Genomic DNA, 18,112 nt, shown 5'->3' with positions numbered 1-18,112 from the left:
TGGAGGTGTCTATGGACAATGCTGGCTCTTCGGCTTAGAAATGGAAATGAGCACCACACCCCAGAGTCGGACACAACTGGACTTAATGTCAGGGGAAAACCTTTACCTTTACCTAGGTATCTATCTGTGTGTGTAGGTTAAACTGTGTGGCCCAATTGTTGATTTAATTTATGGATGACTAGGACATCTAGAAATTGCATTTTTCTTTCATTTTATTTTTCCGTGGTAAACTGGATGTTTGGGTGGATGCTGTTGAGGTGCTCCAGGAACTTGTTTAGTTCTTCTTCTCCATAGCTCCAAATGATGATGGTGTCATCCACAAATCTGGACCATATAAGTGGGCTTTTGGGGCTTGTTCCTCAGAGTGTTCCATGTAGAAATTTGCATGAGAGTGCTTCCCGTGGCTACTCCATTTTTCTGTTCATACAATTCATTGTCCCACTGGAAGTAGCTTGTGGTGAGGCAATGGTGAAACAGGGCGGTGAGGTCTTCTGGGAAATTCTGGTTGATTGGTGTGATGGTGTCTGCTACCGGGACCTTGGTAAATAGAGACACCACATTGAAGCTGATCAGTATGTCATTGGTGTTGAGCTTGAGGTTGCTGATTTTTTCTATGAACACAGTTGAGTTTTTTTCATGTTTTTGGCATATTTATTTATCGTGTCAGGAGCAACCAGACATTTGTATTACATTTTTAAAAAGCAAACAAACAAACAAGCAAACAGACAAAACACATAGTTTGCAAGCTTGGTAGTTGATTAAATGTCCTTTGACCAGTATCTGGCCACTTGGAGTGCCTCTGGTGTTGCTTCAAGAAGGTCCTCCATTGTGCATGTAGCAGGGCTCAGGTTGCATTGCAGCAGGTGGTCAGTGGTTTGCTCCTCTCCACACTCGCATGTCAAGGATTCCACTTCGTAGCCCCATTTCTTACGGTTGGCTCTGCATCTCGTGGTGCCAGAGCGTAGTCTGTTCAGCGCCTTCCAAGTCGCCCAGGTTTCTGTGTGCCCAGGGGGGAGTCTCTCATTGGGTATCAGCCATTGATTGAGGTTCTGGGTTTGAGCCTACCACTTTTGGACTCTCGCTTGCTGGGGTGTTCCAGCGAGTGTCTCTGTAGATCTTAGAAAACTATGTCTTGATTTAAGTCGTTGACGTGCTGGCTGATACCCAAACAAGGGATGGGCTGGAGATGTCACTGCTTTGGTCCTTTCACTATTGGCTGCTACTTCCCGGCGGATGTCAGGTGGTGCAATGCTGGCTAGACAGTCTAGTTTCTCCAGTGGTGTAGGGCGCAGACACCCCGTGATAATGTCTCATTAAGAGCCACATCCACTGTTTTAGCGTGGTGAGATGTTTTCCACACTGGGCATGCATACTCAGCAGCAGAGGAGCATAGTGCAAGGGCAGATGTCTTCACTGTGTCTGGTTGTGATCCCCAGGTTGTGCCAGTCAGCTTTCATATGATATTGTTTCTTGCTTGATATTCAGGCAGTGCTTCTTGTAGGATGTTTTTGGTATGATGGAGAAGGAATGTTTTGGCCTTTAAGGTTCCTGCTGAAACCTGCTGCATTCTGTTTGGTTTTGCAGAACGGCAAGGGGGCAACAAGAGAGCATGCAAGCGCCTTACTCTGGAGACTGACAACATCCATTCCCACGTTGATGTAAACCGGGAGGGGAAACTGCCCTCTCAGAAGCCATCTTCTTTGTTTCCTGGAGTCCAAGCTGTAGTATCCAACTCTCACCTGCCTTTAGGTAATACCTTTCGGAACATTATTAAAACTGTGCCATCTTCAATCCTTCCAACGTACTTTTTGTAAACCTCTCTGAAAAATAAAACAACAGGAGAATGTGAACTCAAAGTTATCCATATATATTCGAGTATAAGCCGACCCGAATATAAGCCGAGCCACTTTATTTTTCCATAAAAAAACTGGGAAAATGGATTGACTCGAGTATAAGCCGAGGGTGAGAAATGCAACAGCTAGGGGTAAATTTCAAAATGAAAATAGATACTAATAAAATTACATTAATTGATGCATCAGTAGGTTAAATGTTTTTGAATATTTACATAAAACTGTAATTTAAGATTAATAGCAACAACAACAACAGAGTAAAATAATAAATAACCTTGACTCGAGTATAAGCCGAGTAAGACTTTTTTAGCCTAAAACAAGGGTTGAAAAACTAGACTTCTACCTGAGTATATACAGTAAGTTCCTTTATGTTAGCTCGAGTGTATCATTTAATATATTGGGAGAAGGAAAAGTAGTGGAAAGCCTCTTTCCATTAAGAAAAAAGAAATGCAGTGCCATTCGCTGGGCTGTGTTGATTTAATTTATTTTTATTTCGTATCAAAAGCATTGCATAAATTAGTACAAAGCCGATAAAAATAGAAGGATCGCAGGTGGCTAAATATCTTTTGACCAAAAACGGGCAACAGCAATGGCATTGTCTGTAGCCTCCAACAATTCTTCCTCCGTACATGAGGCAGGGCATAGTGGACAAGCATACAGATGCAGAGTTGTCTGTTCTGCTCCACAGTCACACAAGGTGTTGGATTCTTTTAGGTTAGTGTTTCTCAACCTGGGGGTCAGGACCCCTGAGGGGGTCGTGAGAGGGTGTCAAAGGGGTCGCCAAAGACCATCAGAAAACATAGTATTTTCTGTTGGTCATTGGGATTCTGTGTGGGAAGTTTGACCCAATTCTATTGTTGGTCGAGTACAAAATGTTCTTTGATTGTAGGTGAACTATAAATCCCAATAACTACAACTCCCAAATGTCAAGGTCTGTTTTCCCCAGACTCCACCAGTGTTCACATTTGGGCATATTGAGTATTCGTGCCAAGTTTGGTCCAGATCCATCATTGCATGAATCCACAGCACTCCTCTGGATATAGGTGAACTACAACTCCCAAACTCAAGGTCAATGCCCACAAAAACCTTCCAGTGTTTTCTAATAATCATGAGAGTTCTGTGCGTCAAGTATGATTTAAACCCATTGCTGGTGGAGTTCAGAATGCTCTTTGATTATAAGTGAACTATAAATCCCAGCAACTACAACTCCCAAATTACAAAATCATTCTGCCCTCAACCCCACTAGCATTCACATTTGGACATATTGGGTATTTGTGCTCAGTTTAGTCCAGTGAATGAAAATCCATCCTGCATATTGGATGTTTACATTACGATTTATAACAGTAGTAAAATGACAGGTATCAAGTAGCAACGAAAACAATATTATGGTTGGGGGTCACCACAACATAGGGAACTGCATTAAGGGGTCACGGCATTAGCAAGGCTGAGAACCACTGTTTTAGGTAGTGCCATTTTGCTAGGTTGTCTTTTGTTCTGCCCACACCACTTCTGAGTCTGTTCAGGGACTTCCAAGTTGCCCATTCTTGGTTTGCCCCTGGAGGAAGACCCTCGTGGTTAAAAGCACCAGTTTCCCTCTCTGGCCTGGCAGTTCCTATCTTCCTTCAGTACCCACTTCAAAAAGGCAATGACCCTAAATATAAGGCTCTCTAGGCAAAGTTCTCTCTGTGCTGTTTTCTTCTTTTACTTGGCTGTAATAAAACATGCTTTCTGCAGCTCTGAGGACATAAATGAGGTCCTGAAATCACTTTTCCCCTTTTCTTTTTGACTCTCATTGGTAGAACCGAACTTGGATAGCAACCAACAGGAAAGCAAAAAGGTCGAGAATGCTTTTCTGTATGCCTTTGATGAGCAGTACCAATACACTGGGGAACCTGGACATTCAGTGACGAGGTAAGAGAGTAGCAAAACTGGCATATCTTGGCAAAGGATTTCCATGGGACTCTTGCTTTAAGACCACAAGAAGTGAAATATGGTCTGCGGCCTCACTGTTATTGCACCGTTCAACAAGAGCGACTGGTCTCGGGAAGCCCTCTTATAGTGCTGAGGCTTATTAAATATGGTTTTCTGTGGGCGAGCAGATGGCGACTACTGGATGGCATATGTTCTGTATCAGAAACTAGAGCAGATGTGGTCTATCCTGTCAGAGTTCAGATGATGCCCAACGGAAGGAATGCTAGATCAGCAGACACTGAGTTTCAAAAGAAACTTTGAGTTACAAAAGCTTTGAGTTACAAAAGAAACTAAGTTTACTAAGCATACACATCAGACACGTCTTACTACAGCGAGCTACAATCAAGAACTAGTCAAAATGAAAGCTTCTGCACATCTGCTTATCTCTCTTGCTGAGACTGGCTACTCCCTTCTGTTCCCAGCAAGAGCAAACCTTATCTTACTTTTCTCAAGTTCACTTAATCACAGCCTCATAGTGTAAACATTCTGCACAGCATTTCTAATTCACAGTAGCATCCATCTTGGCAATACATAGAAGCGCATTTAAAACACATACATAACTAAATTAATCCTGACATATCCAATGCAGTTTTCTGGTTCAGCACCCCAAATCACCAAACCGAATCTAAAGTTGACCAAAAACTAATTTGTAACCCTTTTGGTACCAATGTTGGAGAGTGGTCCCTGGTCAAAAAAAGGTTAGGAACCACTGCTTTAAGAGATCTCTTATCTGGAATATATTTTTAATATTGTTTGTGAGATTTGAATGGAGAAACTGCCTGGAAACTACAAGGGTTAGCATTATCCTTGGTTGGGTGGCTGAAAAAGTGGATCTCAGAAAGCCAGTCTCGCCTTTTGACTAAGATCAAGTGTAGTATCTTCTTAGTTTAATACCTGACATGTCCTTATTTATTCATTCATTCATTCATTCATTCATTTATTTACTAGCCGTCCCCTGCCATGCTGTGGCCCAGTCTGTATATATGTGTGTTTGCGTATATATATGTGGGTGTACATATGTGTGTATATATTTGTGTATGCATGTGTTTATATGTGTATATGCATATTGTGTATATGTGTGTGCATGTCTATATGCATATTTGTGTGTATATGTATATGTGTGCATGTGTATATGTATATATGTGGCACAGCTGGCTGAGTGTCAGCTGCATTAAGATCACTACTGACTGAAAGGTCAGGAGTTCGAAGCCCGCCTGGGTTGGAGTGAGTATCCGACCAATTTGTGTAGCTTGCTGTCGACCTTTGCAGCCCGAAATACAGTTGCATCTGTCAAGTAGGAAATTTAGGTACCGCCTATGCGGGGAGGCTAATTTAACTAATTTACGATGCCATAAAAATTTCCAGCAAGCCTGAAAAGAATGAGGAAGTACTTCATCAGTGTCACAAATGGATGGTGAAGCGACAGCTCCCCTGGTGGCCAGAATACCCTCATGAAAAAGCTGGAATGTTAAATTGCCTCTGAGTGTCTGTCTATATATGTTGTGTGTCTATGGCATTGAATGTTTGCCATGTATATGCACATTGTAATCTGCCCTGAGTCCCATGCGAGGTGAGAAGGGCGGAATATAAATACTGTAAATAAAATAATAAATAAATAAGTGGTTGGAGGGTCGTCACAAGTCAGAAACGACTCAAAGGGACACAGTAACGCAATTCCAATCACTGAGAGAAGTTTGAGCAGAGACATGACTGCCATGTTTAAATATTTGAAGGGATGTCACAAGGGAGCAGGAGCAGGCTTGTCTTCTGCTGTCTTGGAGACGAGGACTCAATAGAGCCATTGGTTCAAATGACAGGAAAGGAGGTCCCACATGAACATTAGGAAGAATGCAGGAAGAGCTCTCCAACAGTCGAACTCACTGCCTCAGAGTTCAGTGGATGCACCTTCTTTTGAAACTTCTAAGCAGAAGCTGAATGGCCGTCTGTTGGGAGGGCTTAGATTGTGTCTCCCTGTCTGGCAGTTGGCTGGACTGGATGGTCCTTGTAGAACCATAGAATCTTAGAGTTGGAAGAGACCTCATGGGCCATCCAGTCCAACCCCATTCTGCCAAGAAGCAGGAGAATCACATTCAAAGCACCCCCAACAGATGGCCATCCAGCCTCTGTTTAAAAGCCTCCAAAGAAGGAGCCTCCACCACAATCCAGGACAGAGAGTTCCACTGCTGAACAGCTCTCACAGTGAAGAAGTTCTTTCTAATTATTTATTATTATTATTATTAACTTTATTTGTACCCCGCTAGCATCTCCCGAAGGACTCGATGCGGCTTACACGGGCCGAAGCCTCAAAACACAATACAATAGAAAACATAACACAACAATAAACAAAGCAAATCAAAACAATTAAGCAAAATAACAACAATGACAATACATCAATACATCAAGACACTATTAAAACTGGTTCGGCCGGCACAATGGGGTACAGGGTTAAAAGTGCTGAGATGGCAGGAGGAACGTAGGATTAAAAGTGCGGTGTGCAGCAACATTGGTTGTGCTAAAGTGCTTCTAGGACTTGGGATGGGGATTCCTAATCTGCGAAGGCACATCGGAACAGCCAAGTTTTTAGGTTCCTTCTGAAAACTGCTAGAGTAGGGGCCTGACGAAGCTCTTTTGGAAGCGCATTCCAAAGTCGGGGGGCCGCCACAGAGAAAGCCCTGTCCCGTGTCCCCACCAAGCGCGCTTGCGACGTAGGTGGGATCACGAGCAGGGCCTCCCCAGATGACCGGAGCGAGCGTGTGGGTTCGTAGAAGGAGATGCGGTCACGCAGGTAGGGTGGTCCCAAACCGTTCAGGGCTTTGTAGGTGAGCACCTGCACCTTGAATTGGGCTCAGAAAATAAATGGCAGCCAGTGGAGCTCCTTAAACAGAGGGGTAGACCTCTCTTGATAATGAGCTCCAGTTAGCATCCTAGCTAATGTTGAGGTGGAATCTCCTTTCCTGTAGTTTGATGTTCTTGTTCCATCGTGTCCTAGTCTCCAGGTTAGCGGAAAAACAAGCCTGTTCCATCCTCCCTATGACTTCCTCTCATATTTTGATACATGGCCCTCATCATGTCTCCTCTCAGCCTTCTCTTTTTCAGGCTATTATTTATTTACTTTTTTACTTTTTAACTTATTTATTTACGGCCCTTCCCACCCCAAATGGGACTCAGAATGGCTTACAATATATATTTTCATACAATATATTATATTATTAGCATAGTACATGCCCAGCTCTTTAAGCCACTCCTCATAGGGTTTGTTCTCCAGACCCTTGATCATTTCAGTTGTCCTCTGGACATATTCCAGCTTGTCGACATCTCCCTTCATTTGCAGTACCCAGAACTGGATACGGTGTGATTCCAGGTGTGGTCTGACCAAGGCAGAATAGAACAAAGGAGTAGCATGATTTTCTTAGATCTAGGCACTAGACTTTTATTTATGCAGGCCAAAATCCCATTCTGCCAAGAAGTGGGAGAATCACATTCAAAGCACCCCCAACAGATGGCCATCCAGCCTCTGTTTAAAAGCCTCCAAAGAAGGAGCCTCCACCACACTCTGGGACAGAGAGTTCCACTGCTGAACAGCTCTCATAGTGAAGAAGTTCTTCCTAATGTTGAGGTGGAATCTCCTTTCCTGTAGTTTGAAGCTCTTGTTCCATCGTGTCCCAGTCTCCAGGTTAACGGAAAACAAGCCTGTTCCATCCTCCCTATGACTTCCCTTCATATTTTGATACGTGGCCTTCATCATGTCTCCTCTCAGCCTTCTCTTTTTCAGGCTATTATTTATTTATTTATTTACTTATTTACTTATTTATTTATGGCCCTTCTCACCCCAAAGGGGACTCAGAGTGGCTTACAATATATATTTTCATACAATATATTATATTATTAGCATAGTACAATATGGGCTAAACATACCCAGTTCTTTAAGCCGCTCCTCGTAGGGTTTGTTCTCCAGACCCATGATCATTTGAGTTGTCCTCTGGACATATTCCAGCTTGTCGACATCTCCCTTCAATTGCAATACCCAGAACTGGACATGGTGTGATTCCAGGTGTGGGCTGACCAAGGCAGAATAGAACAGAGGAGTAGCATGATTTTCTTGGATCTAGGACAGTGTTTCTCAACCTGGGGGTTGGGACCCCTGAGGGGGGTCGCAAAGGGGTGTCAGAGGGGTTGCCAAAGACCATCAGAAAACACAGTATTTTCTGTTGGTCATGAGGGTTCGGTGTGGGAAGTTTGGCCCAATTCTATCATTGGTGGGGTTCAGAACTCTTCTTGATTGTAGATGAACTATAAATCCCAGTATCTACAACTCCCAAATGTCAAAGTCTATTTTCCCCAAACCCCATCAGTGTTCACATTGGGGCATATTGAGTATCCGTGCCACGTTTGGTCCAGATCCATTATTGCTTGAGCCCACAGTGCTCTCTGGATGTAGGTGAACTACAACTCCCAAACTCAAGGTCAATGCCCACCAAACTCTTCCAGTATTTTCTGTTGATCATGGGAGTTCTCTGTGCCAACTTTGGTTCAATTCCATTGTTGGTGGGGTTAAGAATGCTCTTTGTTTACATGTTAACTATAAATCTCAGAAACTACAACTCCCAAATGACAAAATCAACCCCCCCCCCCCCCAAGCCAACCCCACCAGTATTCAAATTTGGGCATACCGGGTATTTGTGTCAAATTTGCTCCAGTGAATGAAAATACATCCTGCAGATCATTATTTACATGGCGATTCATAATGTTAGGGTTATGGTTGGGGGTCACCACAACATGAGGAACTTTATTAAGGGGTCGCGGCATTAAGAAGGTTGAGAACCACTGATCTAGGCACTAGACTCTTATTTATGCAGGCCAAAATCCCATTGGCTTTTTAACCTGCCGCATGACATTGTTGGCTCATGTTCACCTTCCTTCCCACGAGGACTCCAAGATCTTTTTCGCATATCCTGCTGTCGAGCCAGGCATCGTCCCCCATTCTATATCCTTGCATTTCATTTTTTTCTGCCTAAGTGGAGTATCTTGCATTAGTCCCAGTTGAACTTCATTTTGTTGGTTTTGGCCCATCTCTCTAATCTTAATCGGCTCTATGGTTCTTGTTATGATAGACACCAGTACCATCCTTTGACTAGTTCACTGACCACCTCGATTGTGTTTTCAGTCAGGAGTTGGTGCAATACAATTCCTCTTACGAGGAGGAAGATGAAGAAGGACTCAACCCCAGCCCTTGGCTCTCAGTCCAGTCTCCAGTGTGGATCTCTCATGGTGAGTGCTAGGAACCTTTGTGCAAAAGCCCAAGGAATGGCATAGCTTGAAAGCAGGGCGCTGCAGTCTTGATACGCGACACCTGAAGGAACAGGAGTGCACAGGACAACCTGGGAATGCATGTGCAATCCTGAATGGGTTTATGCAGAATAAAATTCCATTGAATTTCTGATTTATATTTCAGTAAACCACCAGATTAGCTCTGGTTGGATTGAAGAGCTGTAGGCTACCGTATATACTCACCTATAAGCCGACCTGAATATAAGCCGAGGCAGAAAACTGGGAAAAAGTAGTGACTCGAGTATAAGCCGAGGGTGGGAAATGCGGCAGCTATGGGTAAATTTCAAAATAAAAATAGATAAAATAAAATAAATAAATGTGCTTACGTATCCTTCGAATAATAATAGAGTAAAATAATAAATGTAAAATAATAATCATAATAATAGAGTAAAATAATAAAAATGTAATAACAGTAACAACAGAGTAAAATAATAAATGTAATAACAATAGAGTAAAATAATAAAGGTAATAATAAATAGAGTAACATAATAAATGTAATAATAGAGTAAAATAATAAAAGTAATAATAATAAATAGAGAAAAATAATAAATGTAATAATAATAGAGTAAAATAATAAATGTAATCATAACAATAAAGGTAATAATAATAAATAGAGTAAAATAATAAAGATAGTAATAATAAATAGAGTAAAATAATGAATGTAATAATAATAATAAATAGAGAAAAATAATAAATGTAAAAATAATAATAGAGTAAAATAATGAATGTAATAATCATAAATAAGAGTAAAATAATAAATGTAATAAGAATAGAGTAATATAATAAATAGAGTAACATAATAAATGTAATAATAAATAGAGAAAAATAATAAATGTAATAATAATAATAATAATAAAGGTAATAATAATAAATAGAGTAAAATAATGAATGTAATAATAACAATTATAAATAGAGAAAAATAATAAATGTGAAAATAATAATAGAGTAAAATAATGAATGTAATAATCACAAATAAGAGTAAAATAATAAATGTAATAACAATAGAGTAATATAATAAATAGAGTAACATAATAAATGTAATAATAGAGTAAAATAATAAAAGTAAAAATAATAAATAGAGAAAAATAATAAATGTAATAATAATAATAAATAGAGTAAAATAATAAATGTAATAATAATAAATAGAGTAAAATAATGAATGTAATAATAACAATAATAAACAGAAAAAATAATAAATGGAAAAATAATTATAGAGTAAAATAATGAATGTAATAATCATAAATAAGAGTAAAATAATAAATGTAATAACAATAGAGTAAAATAATAAAAGTAATAATAAATAGAGTAACGTAATAAAAGTAATAATAGAGTAAAATAATAAATGTAATAATAATTAATAGAAAAATAATAAATGTAATATAATAGAGTAAAATAATAAATGTAATAATAATAAATAAAGTAAAATAATTAATGCAATAATAACAATAATAAATAGAGAAAAATAATAAATGAAATAATAATAATAAATAGAGTAAAATAATAAATGTAATGAAAATAAAAATACTAGAGTAAAATAATGTAAATGTAATAATAATGATAATAAATAGAGTAAAATAATAAATGTAATAAAAATAATAATGATAACAGAGCAAAATAATAAATAACTTTGACTCGTGTATGAGTGAGACAACACCCTAAGACATGGATGGAAGATGATGTATAATTGTTTTTTAGTATGACGACTGACCACTGTAGTTTTGGATATATTTGTTGTTTTAATGTGTTATTGTAATATGAACTATGATGTTTTTACCGATTGTATGTGTTTTTATGGTTGGAAACCGGTCTGAGTCCCTCAAAAGAGGTGAGAAGGTTGGTATATAAAACTCTGAAATAAAATAAATAAATAAATATAAACTGAGGGGGGCTTTTTCAGCCTAAAAGAAGGGCTGAAATATTCAGCTTATATTCAAGTATATACGGTATATTTCAGAGGAAGGGATTGGCAAAACCACGAAAATGCTGTGAAATTCCCAGAGTCACTCTTAAGTTGCCAGGTGATTTGAAGGCACACGTGTATGCCAAATCTGATTTGGGTCCTTTCCCCCAAATACTGCAAGTATGAACTTCCAGAGCTGCCTTTTAAGACCATGACTCCTGTAAGTCTCCAGCCAATGATGACAGTTTGAGGACTGTGTGAATAGCAGTTCAAAAAGGACTGGAAAAGAAATTCTTTCTGGGCCTGATCCTTCCCCAAGCCCAGAAGGACTGTCCATGAATCCTAGCGCTGTAGGCTCAGTGTCAGGGCTCAATGTCAGGCACAGCCAATATTCCTTGCCTAAGAAAACCCTATGAAATTCATAAGACTCTCCATAAGTTGACAGTCGACTTGGAAACTCAGTCACACACGCATACATGTGGCCTAAATATGGATGAGAAGCAAACAATTTATGCTGTTGATTGGGATTGCACCCTTGTGCTATCCAACATTCTCATCTGCATACAAAGCAACACAATCAATGACGCTCTTCTCTTATCAGGGAGCTTGCAGCTGCATTCGCCTGGGACCGGGGCCCCAAACACTTGTTCCGATTTGGGGCTCAGCCCTTCACTTTTCTCCTCTCCGGCTCGGCTGCTCCCCAGGCACATCCTCCATGGCGGACAGGAGGAACTTTCCCCAGGTAAAAGAGCAGGAAGGTACAATCATCGGTTATGCCAGATGGTCTCATACCTAATGTATGTCTCTTCCCCCGTGACAGGAGCATCCAAGTGTAAAACACCTGTTTTAAATAGTTTTTTTAAAGACGGTCCCCTTCCTCCTCTCCTTTAAAGTGGAGACTCACTTTTTGTTGTGGTTCAGTCTGAGCCTGAGCTTGCTGAGCCTGAGTTTCCTTAGGACGAGGAGGATGATGGGTTACAGATTTCTGAACATGTTCCGGTTAATGAGGCAGTTGAAGCAGACAGTGTTGATTCTGAAGAACAGACGGCATTTCTGTTTCCCAGAGAAAGGAATGTGGTTTTAGGTAAAGATCGTGCAACTCCGCAGGTCCAGGTGGAGGCTCCTTCTGGGAGCTCAGGGCCTCTTGGTTCCCAGGGTGACCAGGCCCAAGATAACGAGGTATCCAACCTTGAAGAAAGTGGAGATTTGATTAGACAGGACCGTTTGCAAATTATGAGTTCGGAGAAGCGCACGCCTTGCCAACAAGCGTGAAGCTAGAGGTCAACGTAATACCTTCATGTTGGGGAAACTTATTTAATGATCTGGTCGAAGGGCATTCTCTTGTCAGTCCAATGTTGCTCTTACCCTGTTAATTGTTGGGGTTCAGCCTGTGTGTGAACCTGAACCTGATTCTTTAATCGTATTTCCTGATGCCAATGAAGATGTAAATTCTGAGGTCAATGTAGAAGATGACGGTTTGTGTAGTGAAACTCCTGCAGGCTTGGAAAGCGAAAGTTCCCATGAGAATGTTTCAGAGCCAAGCGGTGAACTTTCATTCCCTTTTTCTTCCAATCTCCGGAGAATCTGACACCTGGTCTTTCTAAGGAGGATAGGAGAGGGCAGATTTGGCAGAGCAGGGGGGAATCTCAAAGTGTACGAAGGTCAGCTAGATTGAAACAAATGCAAACAAAGCCTTCTGGCGTGTCACGTAATAGATTTCTTGGCCTTAAGTACCTCACGTCTGGAAGCCAACGCAGACCAGGCATAGTTCCAGATTCAAGCATCATCCTTGGCAGGTCTCCTGATTCCAGTGGCCTTATTCCTAAGAGGCTTCCTAGTTGCTTCAAGTACGGTTAGTGGATTGCTAACAAGTTGCAGGATTTAGCAGTGTTACTGTGGGTTTTTGATCTTGTTCATGGACATTTCTTGTTGCTGATTTTTACTGTGGCTTTTTACTTTGCATATTTCCTCTATTTTTGTACTCATCTTTCTTCAATAAAAAAAGGATTGTTTTTCCTGAAGTCAAGTGTTGTGGATTGTGTCTGAGGGTCCAGTTTCCTGCTCTGGGTTGCAACATTAACTTCTGTGGAAATACCTTGGCTTTTGCGGAAAGCTTCTGGCTCTTTGGGACTTTGATTTTGATCCTGATTTTTGGAGATCTTGTCTTGCCACCATGGACTCTTGTTTAACCAATGCTAAAGGACTGTGCTTCATGTTATTTGCCTTTGGAACTTGGGAACTTTGCATTTAAGACTCTGTTTTGCCTATTGAACTTTACATCGTTATTTCTCTGTTTTGATTTTGCTTTTTCTCAATAAACTACAAAACCTACAGCCTTGGTGTGTGGTGGTGTCTTGAGCAAGGTGAATTTATCCTGAGTTGCGACACTTTTGCTCATTACTTTACTTACTTAGGCGATCCTTTGTTGTCTGATTAAGATGATCCTCCAAGTGCCGTATACTGGCGGTGGGTCTGTAGGTGACTGTGGAGCCCCATTCTTGACCTGCACATTCTCCCACAGTGAGGTCATCGGTTTTCAGGTGGAAGGTGATCCTGGTTGGGGTTGGCTTGATGCGCCTTCCTCTTGGCACATTTCTCTCTTTCACTCTCTATTCATGCCTCTTCAAATTCTACAGCACTGCTGGTCACAGCTGACCTCCAGCTGAAGCGCTCAAGGGCCAGGGCTTCCCAGTTCTCGGTGTCTATGCCACAGTTTTTGAGGTTGGCTTTGAGCCCATCTTTAAACCTCTTTCTCTGCCCACCAACATTCAATTTTCCATTCTTGAGTTCAGAGCAGAGCAACTACTTTGGGAGATGGTGATCGGGCATTTGGACAACATGGCCAGTCCAGCGGAGTTGATGACGGAGGAGCATCGCTTCAATGCTGGTGGTCTTTGCTGGTGGTCCAAGTGTAAAACTGTGTTTTAAATAGTTTTTTTAAAGAGGATCCCCTCCCTCCTCTCCTTTAAAAAGCTACTAAAGACTCACTTTTGCTCATTAGCATATGGAGAAGAGGAGGAGGATGAGATGATGTGAGATCACTACTGGACCTCTGGTTGAGAACTAGTATTGTATCTGGGCTCGGTCAGCTGTCATCACCAGCCACATAGTCAACCCATAGGAATTGAATTGCTTTTATAATTGTTTAACTGTATTTTGATCATTATTATGGCATCGAATCTCTGCCGACTGTGAACCGCCTTGAGTTGCCTCTGGGTGAGAAAGGCGGTATACGAATGCGGTAAGTAAGTAAATAAATAAGTATGATTTTGTGATATTTGGTTGGCTTCTGTAAATCAAAATAGATGTTTTATGTATATATACAGAGAGAGAGAGACTATAAATATAGTTAATAATAATAATAATAATAATAATAATAATAATATATTTTGTTTGATTAGGTTTTGTTTAATTTTTCCTCCTCTTGCTCCTCCTCCTCCTCAAAGGGACACTCTTTAAATCTTGAAGCATGGTTCTCATGTTCCCTCCCTAGCTTCTCTTCTCCAGCTAAACATCCCCCAGGAAGATAGGAGGAAGGAAAAAAGGAAGAAAGAGTGGAAGGGAGTAAATGGAGGGAAGGGAGGGAAAAGGAAGGAAAGACAGAAGGGAAAGGAAGGGAAGGGAAGGGAAGGAAGGAGAAAGAAAGAGAGGGAAGGAGGGAGAAAAGAAGGAAGGAAAAACAAAAGAGAAGGAAGGAGAAAGAGAGAGGGCAGGAGGGAGGAAAGACTGAAAAAAGGAGGAAAGGGTGAAAGGGAAGGAAGAATAGAAGGTGAAAGAGGGAGGGAAGGAAGGAGGGGAAGGGTGGAAGGAAGGGAGGGGAGGGAGGAAAGAGAGAAGGAAGGAAAGAGACAAGGGAAGGAAGGAAGGAGAAAGGGAGAGAGAGAGAGAGAGGGCAGGAGGGAGGAAAGACTGAAGAAAAGAAGGACAAAAGGGTGAAAGGGAAAGAAGAATAGAAGGTGAAAGAGGGAGGGAAGGAAGGAGTGGAAGGGTGGAAGGAAGGGAGGGAGGAAAGAGAGAAGGAAGGAAAGATATTTTATTTATTTATTTATCGTGTCATCAGCAACCATTGTTTTACAATTCTAACAGAGCAAAACAAACACAGAGATTAAAATGAAAAAGAAAAAGAAGAAGAAAAAAAAAACCACACAGATTTTGTAAATTTGGTATTTGGTTAAATGTCCTTTGACCAGTATCTGGCCACTTGGAGTGCCTCTGGGGTTGCCGCAAGAAGGTCCTCCATCGTGCATGTGGCAGGGCTCAGGGTGCATTGCAGCAGGTGGTCAGTGGTTTGTTCTTCTCCGCACTCGCATGCCGAGGATTCCACCCTGTAGCCCCATTTCTTAAGATTGGCTCTGCATCTCGTGGTGCCAGAGCGCAATCTGTTCAGCGCCTTCCAAGTCGCCCAGTCTTCTGAGTGCCCAGGGGGGAGTCTCTCATCTGGTATCACCCATGAATTGAGGTGCTGGGTTTGGGCCTGCCACTTTTGGACTCTCGCTTGCTGGGGTGTTCCAGCGAGTGTCTCTGTAGTTCTAAGAAAGCTATGTCTTGATTTAAGTCGTTGACGTGCTGGCTGATACCCAAACAGGGGATGAGCTGGAGATGTCTCTGCCTTGGTCCTTTCACTATTGGCTGCTACTTCCCGGCGGATGTCAGGTGGTGCAATACCGGCTAAGCAGTGTAATTTCTCCAGTGGTGTGGGTCGCAGACACCCCGTGATAATGCGGCATGTCTCATTAAGAGCCACATCCACTGTTTTAGTGTGATGAGATGTGTTCCACACTGGGCATGCATACTCAGCAGCAGAGTAGCATAGCGCAAGGGCAGATGTCTTCACTGTGTCTGGTTGTGATCCCCAGGTTGTGCCAGTCAGCTTTCGTATGATGTTGTTTCTAGCGCCCACTTTTTGTTTGATGTTCAGGCAGTGCTTCTTGTAGGTCAGAGCACGGTCCAAAGTGACTCCCAGGTATTTGGGTGCGCTGCAATGCTCCAGTGGGATTCCTTCCCAGGTAATCCTCAGAGCTCGGGATGCTTGTCTGTTCTTAAGGTGAAAGGCGCATGTCTGTGTTTTAGATGCATTAGGGATCAGATGGTTTTCCCTGTAATAGGCAGTAAGGGCACCTAGAGCTTCGGAGAGCTTCTGTTCTACCATCTCAAAGCTCCCTGCTTGAGCAGTAATGGCACGATCGTCAGCATAGATGAAACTCTCTGTCCCTTCTGGCAGTGGCTGGTCATTTGTGTAGATGTTGAACATGGATGGAGCAAGCACGCTCCCCTGAGGCAGGCCGTTCTTCTGTTTCCGCCATCTGCTTCTCTGGCCCTGGAACTCAACAAAAAAGCTCCTGTTTTGTAGCAGGTTTCCTATCAGGCGGGTGAGGTGGTAGTCCTTTGTGATATTATACATTTTTCTCAGGAGGAGGCGGTGGTTCACAGTATCATAGGCTGCTGACAAGTCTATGAAGACAGCTCCTGTGATCTGCTGCCTTTCAAAGCCATCTTCTATGTGCTGGGTCAGGTTCAGCACTTGTGATGTGCAGCTTTTGCCTTTTCTGAAGCCAGCTTGCTGTGGGATCAGACAGGGGTCTATATTTTCCATAATTCTATGCAAAATAAGTCTCTCCAGAACTTTGTAGAGGTGGCACAACAGGGAGATTGGTCTGTAGCTTTTTGGGTCATTACGGTCTTTGCCTGGCTTCAAGATGGCGATGACTCTTGCTTTCCTCCAGATTTTGGGGATCTGACAGGATGCAGTGCAGTTGTTCATCAGCTCCAGCAGCCAGCGCCTTGCTTTTGGACCAAAGTTCTTGATTTGTTCCATCCGTAGATCATCCAAGCCAGGAAGGAAAGATACAAGGGAGGGAAGGAAGGAGAAAGAGAGAGAGGGCAGGAGGGAGGAAAGACTGAAGAAAAGAAGGACAAAAGGGAGAAAGGGAAGGAAGAATAGAAGGTGAAAGAGGGAGGGAAGGAAGGAGGGGAAAGGTGGAAGGAAGGGAGGGGAGGGAGGAAAGAGAGAAGGAAGGAAAGAGACAAGGGAAGGAAGGAAGGAGAAAGAGAGAGAGAGGCAGGAGGGAGGAAAGACTGAAGAAAAGAAGGACAAAAGGGTGAAAGGGAAAGAAGAATAGGTGAAAGAGGGAGGGAAGGAAGGAGGGGAAGGGTGGAAGGAAGGGAGGAAAGGGAGAGAGGAAAGAGAGAAGGAAGGAAAGAGACAAGGGAAGGAAGGAAGGAGAAAGAGAGAGAGAGGGCAGGAGGGAGAAAAGACTGAAGAAAAGAAGGACAAAAGGGTGAAAGGGAAAGAAGAATAGAAGGTGAAAGAGGGAGGGAAGGAAGGAGGGGAAGGGTGGAAGGAAGGGAGGGAGGAAAGAGAAAAGGGAAGGAACGAAGGAAGGAGAAAGAGAGAGAGGGAAGGAGGAAGGAAAGAGAGAAAGAAGAAAGATAGGATGGTGTGAGAAAAGAACCCAAGTGGCTACATCCAGCCCCGGGCCTTGGTTTACCCATAGCTGATCTAAAGGTTTGGCACACAACATAATGAGAAACTAACACTAGGAATGGCAATTAATGAGTCAATAATAACAGCCAGTCCACAGATACCAACAACGGTGTGCTTCCAAAAACAAGAGGATCCCTTGCCCCTAGCAATTCAAAAACTGTTTGTCTCTCTTTAATGGATCCCTATCCTCCCTATTTCCTTGCAGTGTTGTTTGAAGATGTCTATCTATCCCCTCAGTCCAGTCATTATCCTCTGACCCTTTCGGGAACCCTCCTGAGGAAGGTAAATCTGTTCTGCCCTTCTCTCATTATTACACCTCTGCCATGTTTCTCTTTTGCTAGAAGATATCTCTTCCTTTGCCTCTTGCAGTCCGCCTTTACGCTGGATCACTGCTACCTTTCCTGCAGCGAAATGGAGGAAAGCAGCCCCAGCCCTGCCTCAAGAATGAATGAGATGCCAACCCCATGGCAGAAATACTTCTTTCAAAAGGTGGGAAGAAAGTGTGGTGATTGTGCAAGAGGTGTTGTTTTCCTCTTCCAGCTTGTGCTGGGTCTATTTTATTTTCCTTTTTCAATGTCG

General features: G+C 42.1%; 1 protein-coding gene across 1 annotated transcript in view; it reads left to right on the top strand.

The window, feature by feature from the left end:
- LOC137095193 (meiosis initiator protein-like) overlaps positions 1 to 18,112 on the top strand; it is a 33,901-nt gene that overhangs the window by 7,161 nt on the left and 8,628 nt on the right. The window contains exons 5-10 of the mRNA XM_067461571.1: positions 1,585 to 1,749; positions 3,650 to 3,761; positions 8,986 to 9,089; positions 11,651 to 11,791; positions 17,739 to 17,815; positions 17,903 to 18,022. Of these exons, the coding sequence (XP_067317672.1) occupies positions 1,585 to 1,749; positions 3,650 to 3,761; positions 8,986 to 9,089; positions 11,651 to 11,791; positions 17,739 to 17,815; positions 17,903 to 18,022 (719 nt within the window). The remainder of the gene's footprint in view (positions 1 to 1,584; positions 1,750 to 3,649; positions 3,762 to 8,985; positions 9,090 to 11,650; positions 11,792 to 17,738; positions 17,816 to 17,902; positions 18,023 to 18,112) is intronic.

This window comes from Anolis sagrei, chromosome Y (assembly GCF_037176765.1).
Source record: "Anolis sagrei isolate rAnoSag1 chromosome Y, rAnoSag1.mat, whole genome shotgun sequence".
NCBI lineage: Eukaryota > Metazoa > Chordata > Lepidosauria > Squamata > Dactyloidae > Anolis > Anolis sagrei.
Note: the sequence above shows the minus strand (reverse complement) of the source record. Positions and strands in the feature narration are given on the sequence as shown.